This window comes from Sinocyclocheilus rhinocerous, unplaced genomic scaffold (assembly GCF_001515625.1).
Source record: "Sinocyclocheilus rhinocerous isolate Xijiao unplaced genomic scaffold, SAMN03320098_v1.1 scaffold185, whole genome shotgun sequence".
NCBI classification, from domain to species: domain Eukaryota; kingdom Metazoa; phylum Chordata; class Actinopteri; order Cypriniformes; family Cyprinidae; genus Sinocyclocheilus; species Sinocyclocheilus rhinocerous.
The window spans coordinates 1,549,297-1,570,934 of record NW_015662163.1 but is presented as its reverse complement, the minus strand read 5'-3'; the positions used below and the strand labels follow the sequence as shown (position 1 = coordinate 1,570,934).

General features: G+C 34.3%; 2 protein-coding genes across 6 annotated transcripts in view; one reads left to right on the top strand and one right to left on the bottom strand.

Annotated features, from left to right (window-relative positions):
• The first annotated feature begins 436 nt into the window (after nucleotides 1-436).
• LOC107727644 (tumor protein D53 homolog) lies at nucleotides 437-20,418 on the top strand. Of its 5 annotated transcripts, XM_016537583.1 has the most exons (10): nucleotides 437-626; nucleotides 2,382-2,426; nucleotides 2,912-2,935; nucleotides 8,337-8,452; nucleotides 9,595-9,743; nucleotides 14,309-14,410; nucleotides 17,624-17,638; nucleotides 18,907-18,945; nucleotides 19,297-19,357; nucleotides 19,533-20,418. In XM_016537583.1, the coding sequence occupies exons 1-10, from the start codon at nucleotides 608-610 to the stop codon at nucleotides 19,647-19,649; spliced, it is 687 nt and encodes a 228-aa protein (XP_016393069.1). In that variant the 5' UTR covers nucleotides 437-607; the 3' UTR covers nucleotides 19,650-20,418. The 5 variants fall into 5 exon arrangements, with proteins under 5 accessions (XP_016393069.1, XP_016393070.1, XP_016393071.1 ...); XM_016537584.1 differs by lacking the exon at nucleotides 17,624-17,638 and having other exon boundaries at nucleotides 438-626; XM_016537585.1 differs by lacking the exon at nucleotides 2,382-2,426 and having other exon boundaries at nucleotides 439-626.
• Nucleotides 20,419-20,729: 311 nt separating this feature from the next.
• The window catches only part of LOC107727645 (HD domain-containing protein 2-like), a 3,633-nt gene continuing 2,724 nt past the window's right edge, over nucleotides 20,730-21,638 (bottom strand). The window contains exon 6 of the mRNA XM_016537589.1: nucleotides 20,730-21,214. Coding sequence (XP_016393075.1) covers nucleotides 21,078-21,214 — 137 coding nt within the window. The 3' untranslated portion in view covers nucleotides 20,730-21,077. The remainder of the gene's footprint in view (nucleotides 21,215-21,638) is intronic.

Sequence of the window (21,638 nt, the reverse complement as noted above, 5' to 3'; positions counted from 1 at the left end):
GTGCAAATTTACCTGGATTTTATTAATAACTTTTTTTGTTTACAGCTCTAAAACCCGGAAGGAATTAGCATTTTTGAGCCGTGTTGCCTCTGGGTTTTGGTTTTAACTTTGAAGATGTTTTGAGTAAAATAAGGTCTGTGATTTACATTTCTTAAATTGTTTTTAACCGTTCTATTCTGCAACATGAATTGCAAATAGTTGGATTTTTGGATTTCCATTTGGACAATTGGATTTTGAAACGGTTGCTTAAAAACCCAAGTTGCTAACAATTTATCAAATAAGGACTACAGCTACCACAAAGATGAAAGTTTACGTGCTTTAGGAATCAGACAACCGTTGTAGTCTTTAATCATATAAATCTATACATATCTTTGTTTTTTATGTAGGAACTTACGGCTGTTGTTATTTACCATGGCATGTATTATTAAATTAGAATATGCTAATTAGAACAGTTCCCATTGGTCTGTGGCTGAAGCTGCCCTGTAATGGGCGGGGTTTTGAGAGCAGAGAGTGCGTGTCTGGAGCGGTTGTTTTGGACGGGGTATTTCTCGGAACTGAGAGGTGCTGTTAATGTGAACTGGACCTGCATTTGCACACTACAGCTGATATGGAGCCCAGACAACAGGGTGAGCTTACTTTCCAAACACTTTCATCTCGTATTGTTCTGTAAATATGCGTGTGCATGTAAATGTATTTGAATACTTCTGCAAATATGGTTTCACTTTCTTGTGTATCCTCAAATAACTTGAGTAGTCCTTCACTGAAGAGGCACGTTATGTTATACTGGTTTTATTTTTGCATACTAGAAAAATAGATATGATAGATTAGAACAGATAACTAGACAGCTAACAAATATTAGGCTATTTAAAGGTCATATGTACATGTTTTTGTAGTCGAGTTAATTTAGGCTTCATTCTAACGATGTGCATGAGTTTAAGCCAGACTTGTGATCAAGTTTTCCATGGATCTGTTGTCAAAACACGTAAATAAATGAGGGAATTGGATGCAGCTCCTCCCTCTCTCTCTCTCAAGTTCCTTTAGGTACTGTGATCTGGACTGTCCTGAGCTAAATAATTGAAATCTTGTGACCAGATATATTCCAGTGGTAGTACCAGTGAATTGGCTGGTCTTTAACTAAACAAAACTGTACAGTTTAGTAGTATAGACATCCTGTTGGCACTGAGTACTGTGTTGCTCCACCAATCTAACGAGCTCTAATGGCAGGGTTGGGCAATGAAAAGTCATATAATTATCAATCAGTGTCAGTGTAATAAACACACTTTATGGTATACTGTTTGAGATCTAGGCAAGGATCATCAGCACCTGTACCATCAAGACCAGTGATAACCAATTAATTAATATTAGAACAGTAAACATAAAGAAACAAACAGTAACATAGTTAAGCTGTAGTATAGTAAATAAAATTATGGCAATGACAAAAATTCTATATACATATATATATATATCAAACGGCTCTGCTGTTGTTGTTGTTGTAGTACAGTACAGTGAAGTTAAAACAAATATATTATGGCAATGACAAAAATTCTATATACATATATATATATATCAAACGGCTCTGCTGTTGTTGTTGTTGTTGTTGTTGTAGTACAGTACAGTGAAGTTAAAACAAATAGCAGTTTATGGTATAGTGTATTATTTTTATAGAATGTAAATCATTTATTTCTAATTTATAATGATGTATTTTAGAATTATTTATTTTATATTTATGTCATTTTTATAATTTGACTAGACAAAATGCAAGTAGATTTACAGTAAAGTAGTTGAGCTTGTGAATAGTAAATATAAAGTCAATGTATCTTTGCACTCATAGTAGGATTTAGTATAGGAGTACAGTATAATATAGTGCATTATTGTAAAAGAAGTACACAAACCTGAAAATAGTTATATATCAAACGGCTCTGCTGTTGTTGTTGTTGTTGTTGTTGTAGTACAGTACAGTGAAGTTAAAACAAATAGCAGTTTATGGTATAGTGTATTATTTTTATAGAATGTAAATCATTTATTTCTAATTTATAATGATGTATTTTAGAATTATTTATTTTATATTTATGTCATTTTTATAACTTGACTAGACAAAATGCAAGTAGATTTACAGTAAAGTAGTTGAGCTTGTGAATAGTAAATATAAAGTCAATGTATCTTTGAACTCATAGTAGGATTTAGTATAGGAGTACAGTATAATATAGTGCATTATTTTAAAAGAAGTACACAAACCTGAAAATAGTATATTTATAATATGTAGTTATAGTTTAATGTTATTAATACATTTGTTTAAAAAGCGCTAAAGTCAATGCATATATGTACACATTTCTGCATTTATACTTTAATCTTTTGCTTGTTTTGCCAATCATGCTTCACAGAGCTGTACTCTAGCGTACTGACTCCTGAAGCAATAGTAGACTGGGGTAAGCGCTTGCTGTGTAATGTAATGAAAGTGAATGTGACAAACCCAACCTCTGTAGCCATGTAGATCACTCCATTTCCACCTCTTGAGCTGATGGATGAGTTGTGTGTAGCTCTTTGACATAGGTGCTTTAAGATGGAAGTAGACAGCCATGTCAAAGACTTTAGCACGTTCAAAACTTGTAGACACTGCTAAACCCTAGAAATGTGACATTATTTGATTGGCAGACCCTTTGTTGTGCTTTAAATGCATGCCATGTTGAAGTTCCCTGAATGAGACAACATGGGTTTGATATGCATGTCTGTGTAAATTTTGTTTTTGAATTATGTTGAATATCTCACTTCAGTTCTTTGCTGTTGAATGCAGCCTGATTGCATGTTCTTGTGAGATTTGAGTGGCATTTTGTAATTTGTAATCTATTTGGTGTATCAGCTCATGAATCAGATCATGTAATGTTCTCCTTATTTTCAATCTGCTGAACCACAGAAGACAGAGAAACTTTCCATGCAGGTAAGTCTCAAAAACATCTAATTTCATGTGAAGGATGTAGCTTAGCAGAGTTTTAAAAGCAATCCATTAAACACTTTGCATGGTCACCATCTGGAATTTCCTGCCAGTCACTAAATACTCTGTGGTGTCTCTGTGCAGCATTCAGACAGAATTAAATCCAGTCAGATAATCACTAAGGAAAAATCCCTCAGATTACTCCGGCAAGGCCAGAAATTACGCAATAGTTCACTGAAACCATGCCCTTAAATTTTTGAGTTATTTAGTGGGAAAAAAAAACAGGATTTGTTCCATTTGTCACAGAAAACACTTTACTAGTGTTTATTAGACTATTAGATGTTTTGTTTGTTAGTAGTGCTGTCAAACTTAGCCCGGTAACACAAGCATTGCTATTGTTAACTAAAAAAAAATATATATATTTGTTTGCAAGTTGTTAGTATAGCACTAATCCTGAAATAAATCAATTAAAACTGAATAGAAAAATTTAAATACTAATAAAAATGACAAAAAAAATGTATATATAAAAATAAAAGCTATAAATATTAATAAACACAGTAATAGTATTAGTACTAATATAACACTAACTTGTGCAATTAGGTTAATGTTTATTTAGCTGTTGTTTTATAGAATTTTTACTGATTTGCATTTAGTTGTGTTTGGATACAAGATTTTGTGTGTGTGTGTGTGTGTGTGTGTGCGCGCATCATTGAGACTAATACCACAAAAATGTACACTATAAAAGTTATTTACACAAAATGCTGAACGTAATAATAGGCCAGATGCCTATTATTTAGTTTTATTTCCATAGCAGGTAACTGAATGCATTAAAGGCAGAGTAAGTGATTTCTGGTAGCCAATGTTGATATTTGAAATCACCAAAACAAACACGCCCCTACCCCAAAAGGGTCTTGCCCCTATTTTGATAGCTCCGCCCCACATATACGTACGCAACCCAGGCAACGATTAGTTCTGTGAAACAAAGCAAAACCAATGTTACACCGTGTCTACGGACGTGAGCGGCGCGGCGCAACAAATCCCCGACAGAAAACTGCTGCCGGGTTCTATTTATGACGTGCTGACACAAATTTCAAATGGTTTTCAACGGTCGTTTGATCGCGTCCAGTGTAGGCAGACTTTAGCTGTTGTAGACACGGTGTTACTCACCTATTGAGAAGAAACAAAGCAACCTCGGCGTCCGATCGCAGGCCTCCGCTCCTTGAGTTCTCTCCAGCGCTGGAAAGCTGATCCGATATTTACACGGGTCCTACTTCTTGCCTTATCGTTCCGCAGACGTTTTCTTCTTTTGTTTTTTTATCCGCCATCTCTATCTTTCTGTCGCTCGGCTCGGCTAATGTCCGTCCCATGCACTGAAAGCTCTCTCCTCCACATCACGAGTAGACACGCCCCTTATTGCTGATTGGCTACAAGTTTGTTTTGCTATTCGGCCCGAATCAGTTTTCTAAAGTGTTTTTGAAAAATCACATACCCTGCCTTTAACACATTAACTATATAATAATTATGATAAAGTTGTGATTAATTAGTTTAATTAATTGACAGCATTGTTTTACAGTACATAGATTACACAGATTAAAATAGTATCTCAAATATTTAATAATTTGTTTTCTTGATCATCTCTAGTCTGGATTTGAATGCCTTTTATGTACACTTTAGGTACTTATATGTATCTTTAAGGTACCAATATGGACTCTTTAGGTACAAAGGTGTGCCTTTTGAAAAGGTACCGCCCCAGTGACAGCTTTTGTACCTTTTTTTCTGAGAGTGTACCAGCCGTTTTTGTAGGCATTAAACTGCCAGAATTTTAAAAGACATCTTTAAAAGATATCTCCGTTTGCATTTAACTTTCAGCTTTGTAACTTTGCAGATTTTGTTTATGCTCAAACAGCAACATTAGACACTAACTAACGAAATCGCAATGAACCACCCCTTTCATTTCTATCAGTGGGTGATAAGAAATAGGTGTTTTGTTCATCTGATGATAATAAGAATGCCCTCCTCCTCCTCACATTGAAATCGTTCTCTGAGGACAGTGAAGTGATTCTTTGTGAATCTGTTGCGTCGTCGGGAAGGAAAATTAGGACATTGAGAGAGCTGGATGCATAGTCCAGTGAGCTTGAAGAAGCTGAACTGTCGAGTACACTGCCCTGAAGGGACACTTAGTTACTCAGATGACACAGCGAACACCATGACATGACTCTGACTCGCTCACCCAGACAGAAGAACATGAGAAAGATCAACTCTGAATGGCCCATTAATGACAAAAATAGACAACTAACCCAGAAAGGGAATGTTTAAAGATATGGAGGAGTTTCTTTCTGATTATCACTTCTTTATTGCATTTTCCTGTCATTTTAGTGATGGGAAGTCATACTCATTTCAACGAGTTGGTACGTTTGAGCAGTTCATTTAAACAGATTTGATCAATTCATTAAAAAAGAATCAGCTCAAAAGAATGACTCCTTCCATATGTTTTTAAAGCTATTTGATGAAAGAAGGCAGATTTAGATGACCAACCACTTCAAGTTGTAATTGATTAACCAGCTCAACCAGGTTCCTAGCTCTGGATAGGTTAAAAATAATGGTCTACATTCAAGGTCAGTCTAAGCTGTACTGGCTAATAGCCAAACTGATCAGTTAAACCAGTATGAACCATCTAGAAACCATGCAGGAAACATGTCATTATTTAAATTAGTTTTAAAATGCTGTTCTGAAATGCACCATAGCATTATCTTTTCAAATGATCTTGGCTTAAATCTTAGATGTCTCAGCACTTCATCTTGGTGTTGTTGAATGAACCAATTTGATATCGCACAGCTCTCTTTTTCCAGTAATAAACCTTCAACAACGATTTAGCTCAGTATCTGTAGACACAGTAGAAAGGCAATGGAATGGAAAGGGTATTATTTTACATATTTAACACGAAAATGATCCTCTGTACTTCCTCTTATTCGAGATGCAGAAGCTTAAATAGATTTAGGGAATCCGATTTATGGGATAATTGGGAGCTTGATGCAAGACATCAAGAAAGTTGCTAGGCAACCTGAACAATGAGGCTGTGGAAGTGTGAGATAATTGCTTTTATAAAGTAACTTTTCTTCTGAGTTATGCCCAAAGATACAACCTTCAGATTTAATCTATATCAAGAAATCAATTCTTGTTATAAGTAAATAAACAGTGTTGACATCTTACAAACTGAAGACCCAGAGGGATAATAGCTTCTCAGATCATGTCAGAATTTTGCATGTGCAAAGTCAATGTATGTTGGGGGGGGGGGGGTTTCTATGAAAAAGTGATTTTGAGGACATTGATTATTTTCATATTTCAAATGTCAGCCACACAGGACATGTTCATGCTGTATGTTGGAAACTTTTTTCTATCATATTGACATTTAAATATCTAGACCAAAGTTGAAACAGTCAAGGTTTGTCCAAAGTAAGGCTGTCACCAAAATAAAACACTTAAAAACTAGTTTAAAACATGTTGATATGCTGATTAATTCATCAGATTAATTCACTAATAATAATATAAAAATAAATTTACAATTAATCACATGTGTTTAGAAAATCTAAATTTGTAATTGTTGGGCCATATAGAATGTAAATTGTGTTGTTTTTTTTTATAAAACATTGATGATGCATGTTTTATAGTGAATTGTGTTAAATAACTGTGTGAAATCTACAGGCCTATATTTATTTATGTGCACTGTTTTATTGCTTCAAAATGTAATCCAAATGGGTTATGTGCAAATAGCAAATATACATAGTTGAAAGACTAAGATTAAGAAAACTGTAAATGCATAACATACTGTCTGATTTGATCATGTTAATGTCCTCAAGCTACCAATGCACCATCTTGCTTTAGTTGTAAACAGATAGATCTGACCTTCTGTACAAGCTGTTGTGTGTGGTGTAAATGATGAATCTGAGATCTCATTGCTTTCCTTTGCTTAGATCGTCCAGCTCTGCTCTTCTACCTGCTGATTGCATTAGCCACTAAAAGTGTATCACGCGTTTCATGCCACAGTACACTAATCAGTTTCTCGTGTAATGACTGACCAGATCTCTGAGATGTGACTCTTGTTTCCCTGTGGACAAGAACAACCTTAACATTTACTCACATTACTGGAGCCATATCAAATGCATTAGTGCTTCATCATATGAGCTTTCATTTTCTAGCTATTGTAGGATTTAGTTTTTCTTTCACTTTAATCAAGAGTGTTTTTGACCTCCAGCATAATGCTTCCGAAGCACATTGAGTTTCTGAGTAAATTAATTATAAAAGTAACAGGGTGTTTTGACATTTGAGTCCAATTCTAAAGGGGTCTGAGTTGTTTTGTCCATTCACGTTACGCACAGTATATGCTGTCATTTCAATATAATTTCACTCTTGGATGAATACTCTAAAATATTGATTTATGTAAGTCATGCCAGACATGTATTGCAATGAAATGAAACTAAAACATGGTGTACTGAGTGGGTGATTCTGCAGCTGAAACTGGGATTTTGGGGAACTGGGTTGAGGTTTCAGTGATAGGTGTGGTAATTAAACCATATTTCTACTTTCATGTCCTCTACTCTTTACGTAAGTTCATGTTAAAGCCTCAAAATACTGTTGTTTTTCAAAATACTCTAGTCTCTGCATGTCTATTATGAGGTGCCTTAGACTGAAATCAGCCTTATGTTGCCTCAAAACATGCTGCAATATTGCTTGTAAAAATGCCATCATGTTTGTAAATCAGTTGACCAATTTTTTTAACTTTAATGTGATCTTAAAGAAAACATGTAAAGCTCTGTTATACGTCATGAATCTCTAGGCTCTAGTGCAAATTTCAAGGTGTTTTCAGTCTTTTTTGTACAACCTTTCATTATAACTGCAAATACACATTCATTCTGAGGTGAGGCAGGATAATTACACAGTTAAGGTGATGGTTAAACGTGTTTAAAGGCTTTTCAGACTGACTGAAGGGTCGTTTCTGTACAGTGCAAACAGCATGGTTTAGTTTTCCTAAAAATAGCTATGTTATCAACTATTTTCAATGTTGAGAATAAAAATAAATGTTTCTTGAGCACCATCAGCATATTAGAATGATTTCTGAATATATATAAATAAATGTAGAATTAATTTTTGGGTAAGCTATTCCTTATTTGTATATAAATTATACCCTTATCCTGTGTTTTAATTAGTTTTTTGGGACTCAGAAACTTTTGGACTAAATGGTTCTAAAGTTTTATCATTCTATTAGCAACAGTGGATTGACTTAACAACACAAGTTATGTCTGTGAAATCAAATCTGCGCAAGAATGTGTGCTCAAAGATTTGTCCATTTGATTGAGACATGTTAACAATAACTTTCATTGTTCTGCTATTTTTGTACATTTATTTCCAGGTTTATTGGACAAAGAGCCTCTAAAGGAAGTGGACGAGGATATGGTGTCAGAGGTGGATCTCAACAACACTGTCACAGAAGAGGATCGAGAGGAAATGGAGAATGAACTGATTAAGGTATTTTCTCCAGTGTTTTAGTGCTAGACCAGGAAAATGGGCAGGTTGATCCTTAGAAACTATGTTAGTCTCTGAACCCCAAGGCTACAAAGCTCAAGCAGAAATAGTGCATGGTATGTAAATCCTGCAGATCTGTCTGCATTTTCCTTCTTTGCATGTTGTGACTCACTTTAAAAAAGTGAAAATGTGCCACTGTTCACTTAAGAAGCTACAGTATTTCTATCTGTTATGAGAGTTAAAAATTACATGCATTAGTGTAAAAATATAGTAAGGTGATTTCAGTCATATTAAAGCAATTAGTATTAAAATACGATCCAGTCTACTGTACTGTATTTCCTGAAATATACTGAGCTGTTGCCACACAAATGGTCTGCATTATCTCATCCAGAACATACACGCATGATTGAAAATCATGTGACCAAAGCTTTCCCATTTTTACTTGGGCTACTTTATCCCCCGTGGATCTCCATGTAAGGCTGATGTTAACTGTAAGACAGTTTGCATATGAGACGGAAAGAAAAGAGTGGAGACTTCATATCAGAACTGAATTGCCTGTTGTTAAAGGAACACGCCACTACTTTTGAAAATAGGCTCATTTTCCAACTCCCCTAGAGTTAAACAGTTGAGTTTTACCGTTTTCGAATCCATTCAGCCGATCTCCGGGTCTGGCGGTAGCACTTTTAGCTGCAGCTTAGCATAGATCATTGAATCTGATTAGACTGTTAGCATCTAGCTCAAAATTGACCAAAGAGTTTCGATATTTTTCCTATTTAAAACTTGACCCTTCTGTAGTTACATCGTGTACTAAGACCGACGAAAAATGAAAAGTTGCGATTTTCTAGGCCGATATGGCTAGGAACTATACTCTCATTCCGGTGTAATAATCAAGGAATTTTGCTGCCGTACCATGGGTGCAGCAGGCGCAATGATATTACGCAGCGCATGAAAATAGGCTTATTGGAAGTTACCTAGCTGGGGACTATTTTCAGGCACTGCATATTATCATTGCGTCTGAATGGATTCGAAAACGGTAAAACTCAACTGTTTAACTCTAGGGGAGTTGGAAAATGAGCCTATTTTCAAAAATAGTGGCGTGTTCCTTTAAGCTTCAGCCCCCAACCTTGACTTATTTTCCCTGTCAGTTAGAAGAAGAAATCACTACTTTGAAACAAGTCCTGGCCTCCAAAGAAAACCGTCACTTGGAGCTGAAACAGAATCTAGGGATCACACCCCTGAATGAACTGCGACAGAACTTCTCCAAGAGCTGGTACGACATGCAGACCAGCACAGCGTAAGTAGCCTTTGCTAAACCTCGTGATTTATGTCATATTTCAGTCTGGCTTATGATATCAGATGCATCATGCACCTTTTTGAAAAAGATAACAGTGGTGGTCCTTGCTCACTTGGAGAAAAGGCATGACCAAAATGGGACAAAATCACTTTTTAACAACCTAGTAGTTCTATACGTGTGTTAGATGAGTTAGTTTAGTGGTACAGTTTTTGCTTAACAAGTAGTTTAGTTCAGATGCAGCCAAATTATTTTTTATATATTTCGGAATGTATATATTTGTGTAGTTGAGTTATTAATGTTAAAACCAAAACATTTTTTGTTAATTAAAATGAAACTGAAATAAAATAAAAATATTAGATAGAAAACTTAAAGCAAAAATTAGAAATGTTGCAACTAAAAGTACAAACTAATAAAAACTACAATTGAACTAAAATTGAAAAAAATGAAACCTAAATAGTTTAATTAAAAAATACTAATAAAAAGTACAAAGCACATAACAAACATACTAATAATTAAAATGAAAACTGAAAATATAAAACAAAAGATAATTCTAAATGTTAATAAAAAAGTATAATATTACCGTATATAAATACTGTGATACTAAAATAACACTGAGTTGACGTGTCCTTGTCTGTAGCACAAAGAGTATGAGCAATAGTGATTTAACCAGTGTTGGGAGTAACGCATTACAAAAGTAATAATATTACAGTAGTATATTACTTTTTGCTGTAACGCAGTAATATAACGCATTACTAATCAAATTTGGGTAATATTATTACTCGTTACAATCTCAGTAACGCAAGTTACAACAACATATTTTAACTCAAAATTAAGTGGTGAATTTACCAACACAGCAAAACAGCACCAGAGAAAAAATTCCGCGGGTAAAATAGTTCGTCTATTTCCTGTTGCTGGAATTAGATGGTTCAGATGACTGCAGAGACGGATTCTACATTTGTGAGATGGACACACTCCTGTTATTTTCAGTTCATCGGAGAAAAGGATAAGAATGCATAGTCAGGTGCAATATGTGCAACACCAAACTCTCAACATGGAGAAATAGCACGAGTAAAACCTGGAAACACCTGGACTGGTGCCACTAACACTAAGCTATCGGAGAGAGAGCTGCGGGGTCGGAGAAGAGAAAAAGACGGCGGACGAGCGCAGACAAGCAACAAAAATTAAGTTTAAATAAAAATAAAAATCTGCGAGATATGCTGCTGAGTTTGGTTCATAGGCTATTTGTGTGGCGCGGCGCTCTACGAAAGTCCACGGAAAGGAAACCGAGATGACAGAAATAAAGTAAACACATTGCAGTTTCAAATGATCTGTAATCTTCTTTATGCACCAAGAGCTTGTAACACTTCAAAGAGAAAGGAAAACTTGAAATCGCATCATATGACTCCTTAAGACTTTCTATCATAAAAGATGTTCATGCTGCATTCTCCATACAATAAAGAGGGATGAATCTCAGACTACAGTATATTCCAGGTTTTCTAAAGTCATACTATTGCTTTGTGTGAGAAACACACAAATGTTGTTTGTAGACTTTCGACTGATCAGAATGTGCCAGGTTTGGATACTGTGTGTGTAAAATGTTATTAAATATGGGACTTTTGTTCTGAGGAATGTAGAGCTCTTGGGTTCAAAAAGTGACTTCAGTTGACTTGCTGTCATCCAACAGACCTAATAACATTTAGGAAAAAAACAAAGAGTAGGACATTTTTAGGCATTTTTATACAATACAAACCTATATTTAAGCATATACATTTATCTAAATGTCTGATTGTTATTTCTGTAGAGTATCAATAGCTTTGTGGCTGTAGTGTTCCCTTTGTAGACTGTCTTATTGTATTCTCTGGATTAAAGCAGCATTTCTTCCTGTTTTGTACGAGATCACAGAAAAAACTGAAGTGAAGTTCTTCCTGTCTACAATTCCGAAAAGGCACCTTTTTGTTCTTTGCCTGTACATGTTCTAAGTTTGTTCTCGTTCTTCGGTCTCCTTTGGGAACTGGCATGTTTAATATTTAAATGTCATGTTTAATGTATTCTAAGATGCACTAAAGAGTTACACCAAGGTTACCAAACTTTTTTGTCGAACTCCTTAGAAAATATTTTCTTGAAGAACCCTTTGAGATTTTAATATTTGAAGTTAATATTTAAAAAAAATAATAATAATAATGACACATTTTCATTTTCATAGTTCTCTGTGGCCACATGACTTAAAATTGAATCTTTTTTTAGTACATTGTTTATTATCAAATGTTTTTATTATCAAATTGTTTATATATAGTGCTGCCTGTATATATGGCTTTTTGGTGGTGGTGTTATATTGTTTTACCTCTTATAAAAATTTTAATGTATAAAAAAATTATATAATGAATTACATAAATATATTACTGTTTTAAATTACAGTTGTCCTGTAAAATAAAAAATGACACTTATAATAATTTATATATCATACATTTTTTGCAAATTCTATTTTACACTGCAAGTAACAGCACTCATATTTATGTATTACATGTATTAAATTCTTCACTTTCATATTTTCATATCCTAAAGCTTTTATTTTGGCAGAATACTGGTGAAACACTGTAAACTTTTATGCACAGAAATTATGCAAATGTACACATCGCACAATCGTAGCCTTTGATTAGATAATCACACTAAGCTATATTGCCTTTTCAGTTTTATTTAGACTGTGCAGCCACATATATTTATTTAAATTTTACATTTGGTTTAATTATTAGCTTTCAATCAACTCGCAAAGCGAACCCCCTGCAGTACCCTTGTGAACCCCCAGGGGTTCGTAAGTCCAGGGTCATTTCTGCTATGGAATATGTTTTAAACTGTGTAAATTTAAAAAAAAAAAAATAAGTAGGTTTGTGTGCAAATTTTATATTTAGGAGAAATATAACTTTACAGATCTTCTTTATGCACCAAGAGCTTGTAACACTTCAAAGAGAAAGGAAAACTTGAAATCGCATCATATGACTCCTTAAGACTTTCTATCATAAAAGATGTTCATGCTGCATTCTCCATACAATAAAGAGGGATGAATCTCAGACTACAGTATATTCCAGGTTTTCTAAAGTCATACTATTGCTTTGTGTGAGAAACACACAAATGTTGTTTGTAGACTTTCGACTGATCAGAATGTGCCAGGTTTGGATACTGTGTGTGTAAAATGTTATTAAATATGGGACTTTTGTTCTGAGGAATGTAGAGCTCTTGGGTTCAAAAAGTGACTTCAGTTGACTTGCTGTCATCCAACAGACCTAATAACATTTAGGAAAAAAACAAAGAGTAGGACATTTTTAGGCATTTTTATACAATACAAACCTATATTTAAGCATATACATTTATCTAAATGTCTTATTGTTATTTCTGTAGAGTATCAATAGCATTGTGGCTGTAGTGTTCCCTTTGTAGACTGTCTTATTGTATTCTCTGGATTAAAGCAGCATTTCTTCCTGTTTTGTACGAGATCACAGAAAAAACTGAAGTGAAGTTCTTCCTGTCTACAATTCCGAAAAGGCACCTTTTTGTTCTTTGCCTGTACATGTTCTAAGTTTGTTCTCGTTCTTCGGTCTCCTTTGGGAACTGGCATGTTTAATATTTAAATGTCATGTTTAATGTATTCTAAGATGCACTAAAGAGTTACACCAAGGTTACCAAACTTTTTTGTCGAACTCCTTAGAAAATATTTTCTTGAAGAACCCTTTGAGATTTTAATATTTGAAGTTAATATTTAAAATAATAATAATAATAATGACACATTTTCATTTTCATAGTTCTCTGTGGCCACATGACTTAAAATTGAATCTTTTTTTAGTACATTGTTTATTATCAAATGTTTTTATTATCAAATTGTTTATATATAGTGCTGCCTGTATATATGGCTTTTTGGTGGTGGTGTTATATTGTTTTACCTCTTATAAAAATTTTAATGTATAAAAAAATTATATAATGAATTACATAAATATATTACTGTTTTAAATTACAGTTGTCCTGTAAAATAAAAAATGACACTTATAATAATTTATATATCATACATTTTTTGCAAATTCTATTTTACACTGCAAGTAACAGCACTCATATTTATGTATTACATGTATTAAATTCTTCACTTTCATATTTTCATATCCTAAAGCTTTTATTTTGGCAGAATACTGGTGAAACACTGTAAACTTTTATGCACAGAAATTATGCAAATGTACACATCGCACAATCGTAGCCTTTGATTAGATAATCACACTAAGCTATATTGCCTTTTCAGTTTTATTTAGACTGTGCAGCCACATATATTTATTTAAATTTTACATTTGGTTTAATTATTAGCTTTCAATCAACTCGCAAAGCGAACCCCCTGCAGTACCCTTGTGAACCCCCAGGGGTTCGTAAGTCCAGGGTCATTTCTGCTATGGAATATGTTTTAAACTGTGTAAATTAAAAAAAATAATAAAATAAGTAGGTTTGTGTGCAAATTTTATATTTAGGAGAAATATTTTATCTATGATAGGAATATCTAAGTAAGAGTATCTGGTTTTGTACTGTTCTGCCAGATACAAAAAGACGTCTGAGACCCTGAGCACGGCAGGACAGCGGACCTCAGTGGCCTTCAGTAACCTGGGCAATGCCATCAACAGGAAGTTCGGCGATATGAGGTACAATGTCACTTCCTCCTCTGCCTCTTTCTGCAGGAATCTCCCACAAATGCATAGTACACACGCTGTGATTGTTGCACAGTGAAATGGCAGTGGTCTTGAGGCATTTACTTTGGCCAGTCTGTTTGAGTGGCATGTTTGTGTTACGTAAGCCTCATTTAAGCAGCTTTCAGTGGGCCAGATTGGGGCATGTCCAGCTGGCATAAAAACAAGAGCCTGTGGTGGCATGAAGAATTAACCAGCTCCTCTTCACTGGCTCCTGCATGGTTGAGACACTCTTTGACAATAGATGCATTCAGTTTAGAAGAATAGTAAGAGAGAAGTGTCCACATCTACAGCAGGGTAATAAGGGTTGACTGTTGACAGTTTGTTATAATTAATAATGGTTATACTTATTATACAGATGGAAGTCCTAAACACTGCAAAAAAAAATAAAATAAGATTTTCCTCCTTTTTTCCCCAGTAGAAATATAGAACTAAATATATTTATAAGAGAAAATACATTATTTTGATTGTTGATTGTTGTTAAAATAGGTAGTGTAGTGTATTTTAGATTTTTCCACTATATTTTTTCTAATAACTAATTGTTTACAAATGTATAATAATAATATATTATTATACATAATATATATATATATATATATAATTTTTTTACTGGGAAAAAGGTCAAAAATATAGATTGATAAGTGACAAAATATATAATTTACATGATGTAATAGAATTTGCAGGAGTGTTATAGGATACACATTATGTTGTGCGTTTGTGTGTTTGTAAGACAATGTTTTATTCATCAATTAATTATAAAGAATGATCAAAATCATTGCATGATGCCCAGTTCTAATTTGCCACTCGCTCCCCGCATTTGCTTTAGCAATATAGTGTTGATTTTACTGTAATTGGACCACATATATTTATTTAAATTTTACATTTGGTTTAATTATTAGCTTTCAATCAACTCGCAAAGCGAACCCCCTGCAGTACCCTTGTGAACCCCCAGGGGTTCGTAAGTCCAGGGTCATTTCTGCTATGGAATATGTTTTAAACTGTGTAAATTAAAAAAAATAATAAAATAAGTAGGTTTGTGTGCAAATTTTATATTTAGGAGAAATATTTTATCTATGATAGGAATATCTAAGTAAGAGTATCTGGTTTTGTACTGTTCTGCCAGATACAAAAAGACGTCTGAGACCCTGAGCACGGCAGGACAGCGGACCTCAGTGGCCTTCAGTAACCTGGGCAATGCCATCAACAGGAAGTTCGGCGATATGAGGTACAATGTCACTTCCTCCTCTGCCTCTTTCTGCAGGAATCTCCCACAAATGCATAGTACACACACTGTGATTGTTGCACAGTGAAATGGCAGTGGTCTTGAGGCATTTACTTTGGCCAGTCTGTTTGAGTGGCATGTTTGTGTTACGTAAGCCTCATTTAAGCAGCTTTCAGTGGGCCAGATTGGGGCATGTCCAGCTGGCATAAAAACAAGAGCCTGTGATGGCATGAAGAATTAACCAGCTCCTCTTCACTGGCTCCTGCATGGTTGAGACACTCTTTGACAATAGATGCATTCAGTTTAGAAGAATAGTAAGAGAGAAGTGTCCACATCTACAGCAGGGTAATAAGGGTTGACTGTTGACAGTTTGTTATAATTAATAATGGTTATACTTATTATACAGATGGAAGTCCTAAACACTGCAAAAAAAAATAAAATAAGATTTTCCTCCTTTTTTCCCCAGTAGAAATATAGAACTAAATATATTTATAAGAGAAAATACATTATTTTGATTGTTGATTGTTGTTAAAATAGGTAGTGTAGTGTATTTTAGATTTTTCCACTATATTTTTTCTAATAACTAATTGTTTACAAATGTATAATAATAATATATTATTATACATAATATATATATATATATATATAATTTTTTTACTGGGAAAAAGGTCAAAAATATAGATAAGTGACAAAATATATAATTTACATGATGTAATAGAATTTGCAGGAGTGTTATAGGATACACATTATGTTGCGCGTTTGTGTGTTTGTAAGACAATGTTTTATTCATCAATTAATTATAAAGAATGATCAAAATCATTGCATGATGCCCAGTTCTAATTTGCCACTCGCTCCCCGCATTTGCTTTAGCAATATAGTGTTGATTTTACTGTAATTGGACATTTCTGTAGATCCAAAACCTCATTACCTTATTTTACTTCAGCATGTTTGGCCTTCAGATACTGTATCCTAGGAGGTATGTGTGTTTGGTTGCCAATGTGTGACACCATCTCTCTGCATGTGCTTGGGGGTTTTCTACCTCATGTTTGCAGTGAACTTCCAAAAATCGATGTTTAGCCTTGCATGCTTATTGGCTTATAGCTATAGCAGCATATTGCATGATTACAGTCCATACTACATATGGAGTTAATATGGAAAATAATGCTTTTTGCTTTTCAGGTGTTCATCAATACTTCAAAAAGAGTCCAAATTCACATTTTTGTTGAAATGTTGATAAATATTCTTATAACTTCTGCACAGTTTCTCTCTGTGTGTGCTGAGTGCTGCGTTCAGCCTGTTGCGTCAGGCCTAAATTGGCAATTATTGGCAATGGTTAAAGTTCATTAGCAACTTTAACTGCCAGTATACAGTGGCCCTAAAAAGTAAAGACACTTACTCTAAGTCACACTTAAAAATTTGTGAATGCTATTGCATTAGATGCACACTTTTAAAGCTCATTTCACAAGGTTTCATGTGACAGAACAATTGTTTAAAATGAAGACAGTAAGTGTTTGTAGTGTTAACTTGAGGGAAACTAAATTCAGACATCTACTAAAAAAATAAACTTAACACCACTTGGATAAAAGTTAGGTCTAAAAAAGGTCAAGCACCATTTGGTTTAATATTTTTAATATTTCCATTTAAGTGTCCAAAACAGTTTTTGTGACCACTGTATTACAATTCTAAAAGAATTTATTAAATGTTTTTTAAAAAATCATTAAAAATCAGTTGCATGGTTTGAAATAAGTCTGATTTATTGTTATGGTTTTATGCGAGTGAAAGTTCTACCGATAGTGTTGTTCTTAACTTGATAACTGAATGAATTTTAATATGTCCTCAAATATGTTTTGAGGCTCATATGACTGGAATTTTGTTGTGTGGCCTATAATCTGTCAGCAAAAAAATGATGTATAATGTTCTTTCCCTGTCTCTGATGCACACCAAAGGTCATATTCTCTTGGGTAAGATATTGTGTTTATAGATCTTCGAGATTAGCAGTAGCTTTTAGCATCTGCCTGATACATGAGAACAGTGACGGTGCTGAAACTAAATCTGACTTACTCAGACACAGTGTTTCCATAAATAATCAATATGGGTGTGAAAGGGTGTTCAAGTGTCTGAGCAGCTAATATGAATATTTCAATGCAATTTCAATGAGTGTCTGTCTTACATTGATTCTGAGAAAAAAAACTGTGCGGAGCCATAAATTCATTAGATAATATTAGATCTGAAATGGTTCAATATCTCAGACTGTGCTGTAGCATTATAAGCAGGTCTTATTTTTGTTAACAATAATTTCTCTGTCTCCCACATTGACTACATGCATCGGTTTAATAGATAACTGTTTTCAGCATGTGTTGCTTTTCATTGAACTATTTATGTGTTGACAAATAATGCATGTAATACTCTTGTTTTGATATATAGTTTATGAGAGAAATAGCAAAAACCTCCTTATCCCACCTACTTTGAATAGCCGTGTGTTTTTTTTATCAGGTATGCAGTTTAGTTCTCACTATGCATAGAATACAGGAAGTGCAAAATGATCACAGTTCTGTACTGTGTTGTCCATTGGAAAGTCACCAGCTTGTACAGTACCATTCTAAATTTGAGGTCAGGTCTTATGTTTAGAAAGAAGTTAGTAGTTTTATTTTACAAAGAAGCATTGCATCAAAAGTGACAGTAAGGACATTAGTTACAATAGATTTCTATTTCAAGTAAATGCTGTTCTTTTGAAAAAAAAAAAAATAATGCTGTTTCCACAAAAAATATTAAGCAGCACATCTGTCAACATGGATAATTATGAAATGTTTTTGAGCACCAAATCAGCATATTTAGAAATAGAATGATTTCTGAAGGATCATGTGACACTGAAGACTGGAGTAATGGCTACTGAAAATTCAGCTTTGCATCACAGGAATAAATTACATTTTAAAATGTATTCAAATAGAAAACAGTTATTTTAATTTGTAATAATATTATACAATTTTAATAGCTTTGCTATTTTGATCAAATGCAGCCTTGGTGAGCATAAGAGATTTCTTTCAAAACATTACAAATCTTACCAATCCAAATGTTTGGTTGTGTTGGTGTAGTAGTGAAACATACTGCTGCAGGCTACACTTACATATAATTATTAGCTATGTTTATATGTGTCCTATTTGCAATGTATTTGTTTGTCCATGATAATGATCGAACATCTCTCTTGCTTGGCCATGCTTTCATGGGACAGCTATTCTATACGGCATTCAATGAGCATGCCTACAATGAGGTAAATGTGTGTGACAGCTTGCTTTGCATGTTTGTTCTATTATTGCATTTAAAAAAAAACGTTTTAAAACGTCAAAGGCGAACAACAAAAATGCATGTGACATTATATATGTACATTATATGAGCACATATGCATATATAAAATAGTACACTACAGGTTGAGTGTTGGTGTGTCAGATGTATAAACATTTAAAAAACTGTTAATAATGGTAATCCTTGCATGTAACATCTTGCATGCACCTTCATTACACTAAAACAACCTGGAGAGGATATTAGGACTGCAGTTGAACGAACCAGTTGAGGTTTACTGTCTAGATTAGGTAAATAAAACGAAACTATTTTTATTTTACAGGAACTCGCCTAGTTTCAAGTCCTTTGAGGAGAAAGTCGAAAGCACGGTTTCAAACATTAAGGTAAGCCTGACATACAATGACCTTATTAGTGGTCAAACAAGCAAACTGTAGCTTGGCTTGCCCCTTAGTTCGGTGCTGTTAATAATTGATCAGCTTATCATTAGGAATTTTCAACTTCACTATCCTGAATGTCAACATACTATCCAATGTCATGAGAGTTTTGTGTTGTGAGCAGTCAAAGGTTGGAGGAACAGGAGGTGCGGGCAATTTTGAAGAGGTCCTGTCTTCAGCGGCCCAAGCCAGCGCCCAGGGCACCCCTACTAATAATGTGATGGAGAACAGTGAGCGCTAAGGGTTTCAATGGTCTACCAGTGGAACTCTGATGACCCCTAGTGGTTTGGAGACCACAGTGAAAATTGCACCGGGGGCCCAAAACACGGTAATACATGCCTTTCAGATGCGTGTTGGAGGATTATCTGTGCATGGGAGGAAAACAACCAAGTGGAGCCTGTTTATTCTTTAAGTTCTTTTCAAAATATGTATATTTTTTTCGAGGATATTGTCTTAGGTGTAGTCCTGCTTTACTTTATTATTTATACTAACTCAACATTGTTTAACTGTAACAAAGCATGATACATTTCCAGGACCAAAAATATTGGCTGCGTATGCAATCCTAAAAGAAGTACTTGAAAGAATGTTCAACAAAATAGATGTTAGACTTTGTTTTCCTGTTATAATGTGTTAATGCTCCTATTCCTGCTAACTTGAGCACATGTTTGTTGATAACAGATGCAAACAGCAAATTAAAGAATGGGGATTTAGAGAACTTTATTGCAATTTATTAGCTTATCTGATTGCCTGATGTAAATTGTAATGTATTGGTAATGATAATTGTCACTGACCAAAAATGTATAGCATTATTATATCCTGTTTTTTTTCTTTACTTCATACATTTGTGTGAAATTTGTTGCAGCTTTACATATTTAACATTGACAATGAAGTCAGGTGTTGTTTTAAGATTTTATAGCCGAAATATTTCTTCAAATTCATATTCGGTGTTGAGCTGCTGTTCATTAATATTGTTAGATGTTAGTCATTAAACTTTTTTTTTTGCAAAGTCACAAGGTCCCGGCTCATCAGTCATGAAATTAAGGTGAACTGAACCGTAATCAGAAACCCTAAAATGAACATTAATGTTACTGTTCCTTTGTCAGTAAAAGGGTAAAGCGTGGCAAAGTCTTTGCAAAAAATTTTGTAGCTTCTGCTTAATGCTTTCCACTTGGAAATCTAGCACTGTTGTAACTCAAAATTTCACAGAACTGAATGTGTATACAGTACAAACGTATTTTTGAAAGTTGTTATAATTATTGCAGAATGAGTTGTGTTTACATTTCCATTCCGTTTTCATGCGTTCAACAAAGTAAAGTCAGTTTCAATTCATATAAAATATTATTTTTATTGAAACATCAGTTACTGGAATGCAGTAAATGCTGATCAAAATACAAATAGAACGAAAAACAGCTTCTGAACATTTAAAAAAACAGTCACATTTCACTGTGGTTTAAATAAAAAGACTGAATTTTTATCAAAATTGCAACCGTGGAAACAAACTGTGTCCTGCAGAGCATTCAAACAAACAGGACACAAACGTCAAACAACTGCAAACCATGCTTCTGTGCAATTAAATAAGATTCGAATACAACACAGCTAATCAGGACAAAATAAACACTCTTGTGTACAGATGTGTGGCGGTAGCTTCATAGCCTTACAGGAACTGAGATCATGGTGTCGCTAGGGTGTGAGGGTTTGTGTCAGTGGTCTTCTCTGTATCATTATCTTCTTTGGCAGCGATGTGTCGAGCTCTCTCCTCATTCAAACTCTTCACCAGACCCAACACCTCCGGATGATGGAACCTCCCTGTGATCAGAGGAGAAAATACATCTGTGACATAACAGGCAAAATATAAAGCTATTTAACCGAATCATTATTTGTAAGCTTTGAAAATTGCATTTTCAAATATATGCAAATAATTAAAGGAATAGTTCACCCCAAAATTAAATGATTAAACCGGGTGTTTGTAAGAAACAAAACCATCATTAAGGTGTTTTAACTTTAAAGTTTTTATCAGCTGTTTGGACTCTCATTCTGACGGCACCCATTCACTGCAGAGGAAATATAGTTGAACAATTGATATAAGGCAAAATTTCTCCAAATCTGTTCTGATTAAGAAATAAACTGATCTACATCATGGATGGCCTCAGGGTGAGTACATTTTCAGCAAATGTATTTTGGGGTGAGCTGTTCCTTTAAAGGGGTCATATGATGCTGCTAAAAAGAACAT

Bases quoted from the DNA above. Each gene is read 5' to 3' on its own strand.
- LOC107727644 (XM_016537583.1), top strand. The intron at 2,936-8,336 runs GTAAGTCTCAAA...ATTTATTTCCAG, and splicing joins CAGAGAAACTTTCCATGCAG to GTTTATTGGACAAAGAGCCT. The intron at 18,946-19,296 runs GTAAATGTGTGT...TTTATTTTACAG, and splicing joins ATGAGCATGCCTACAATGAG to GAACTCGCCTAGTTTCAAGT.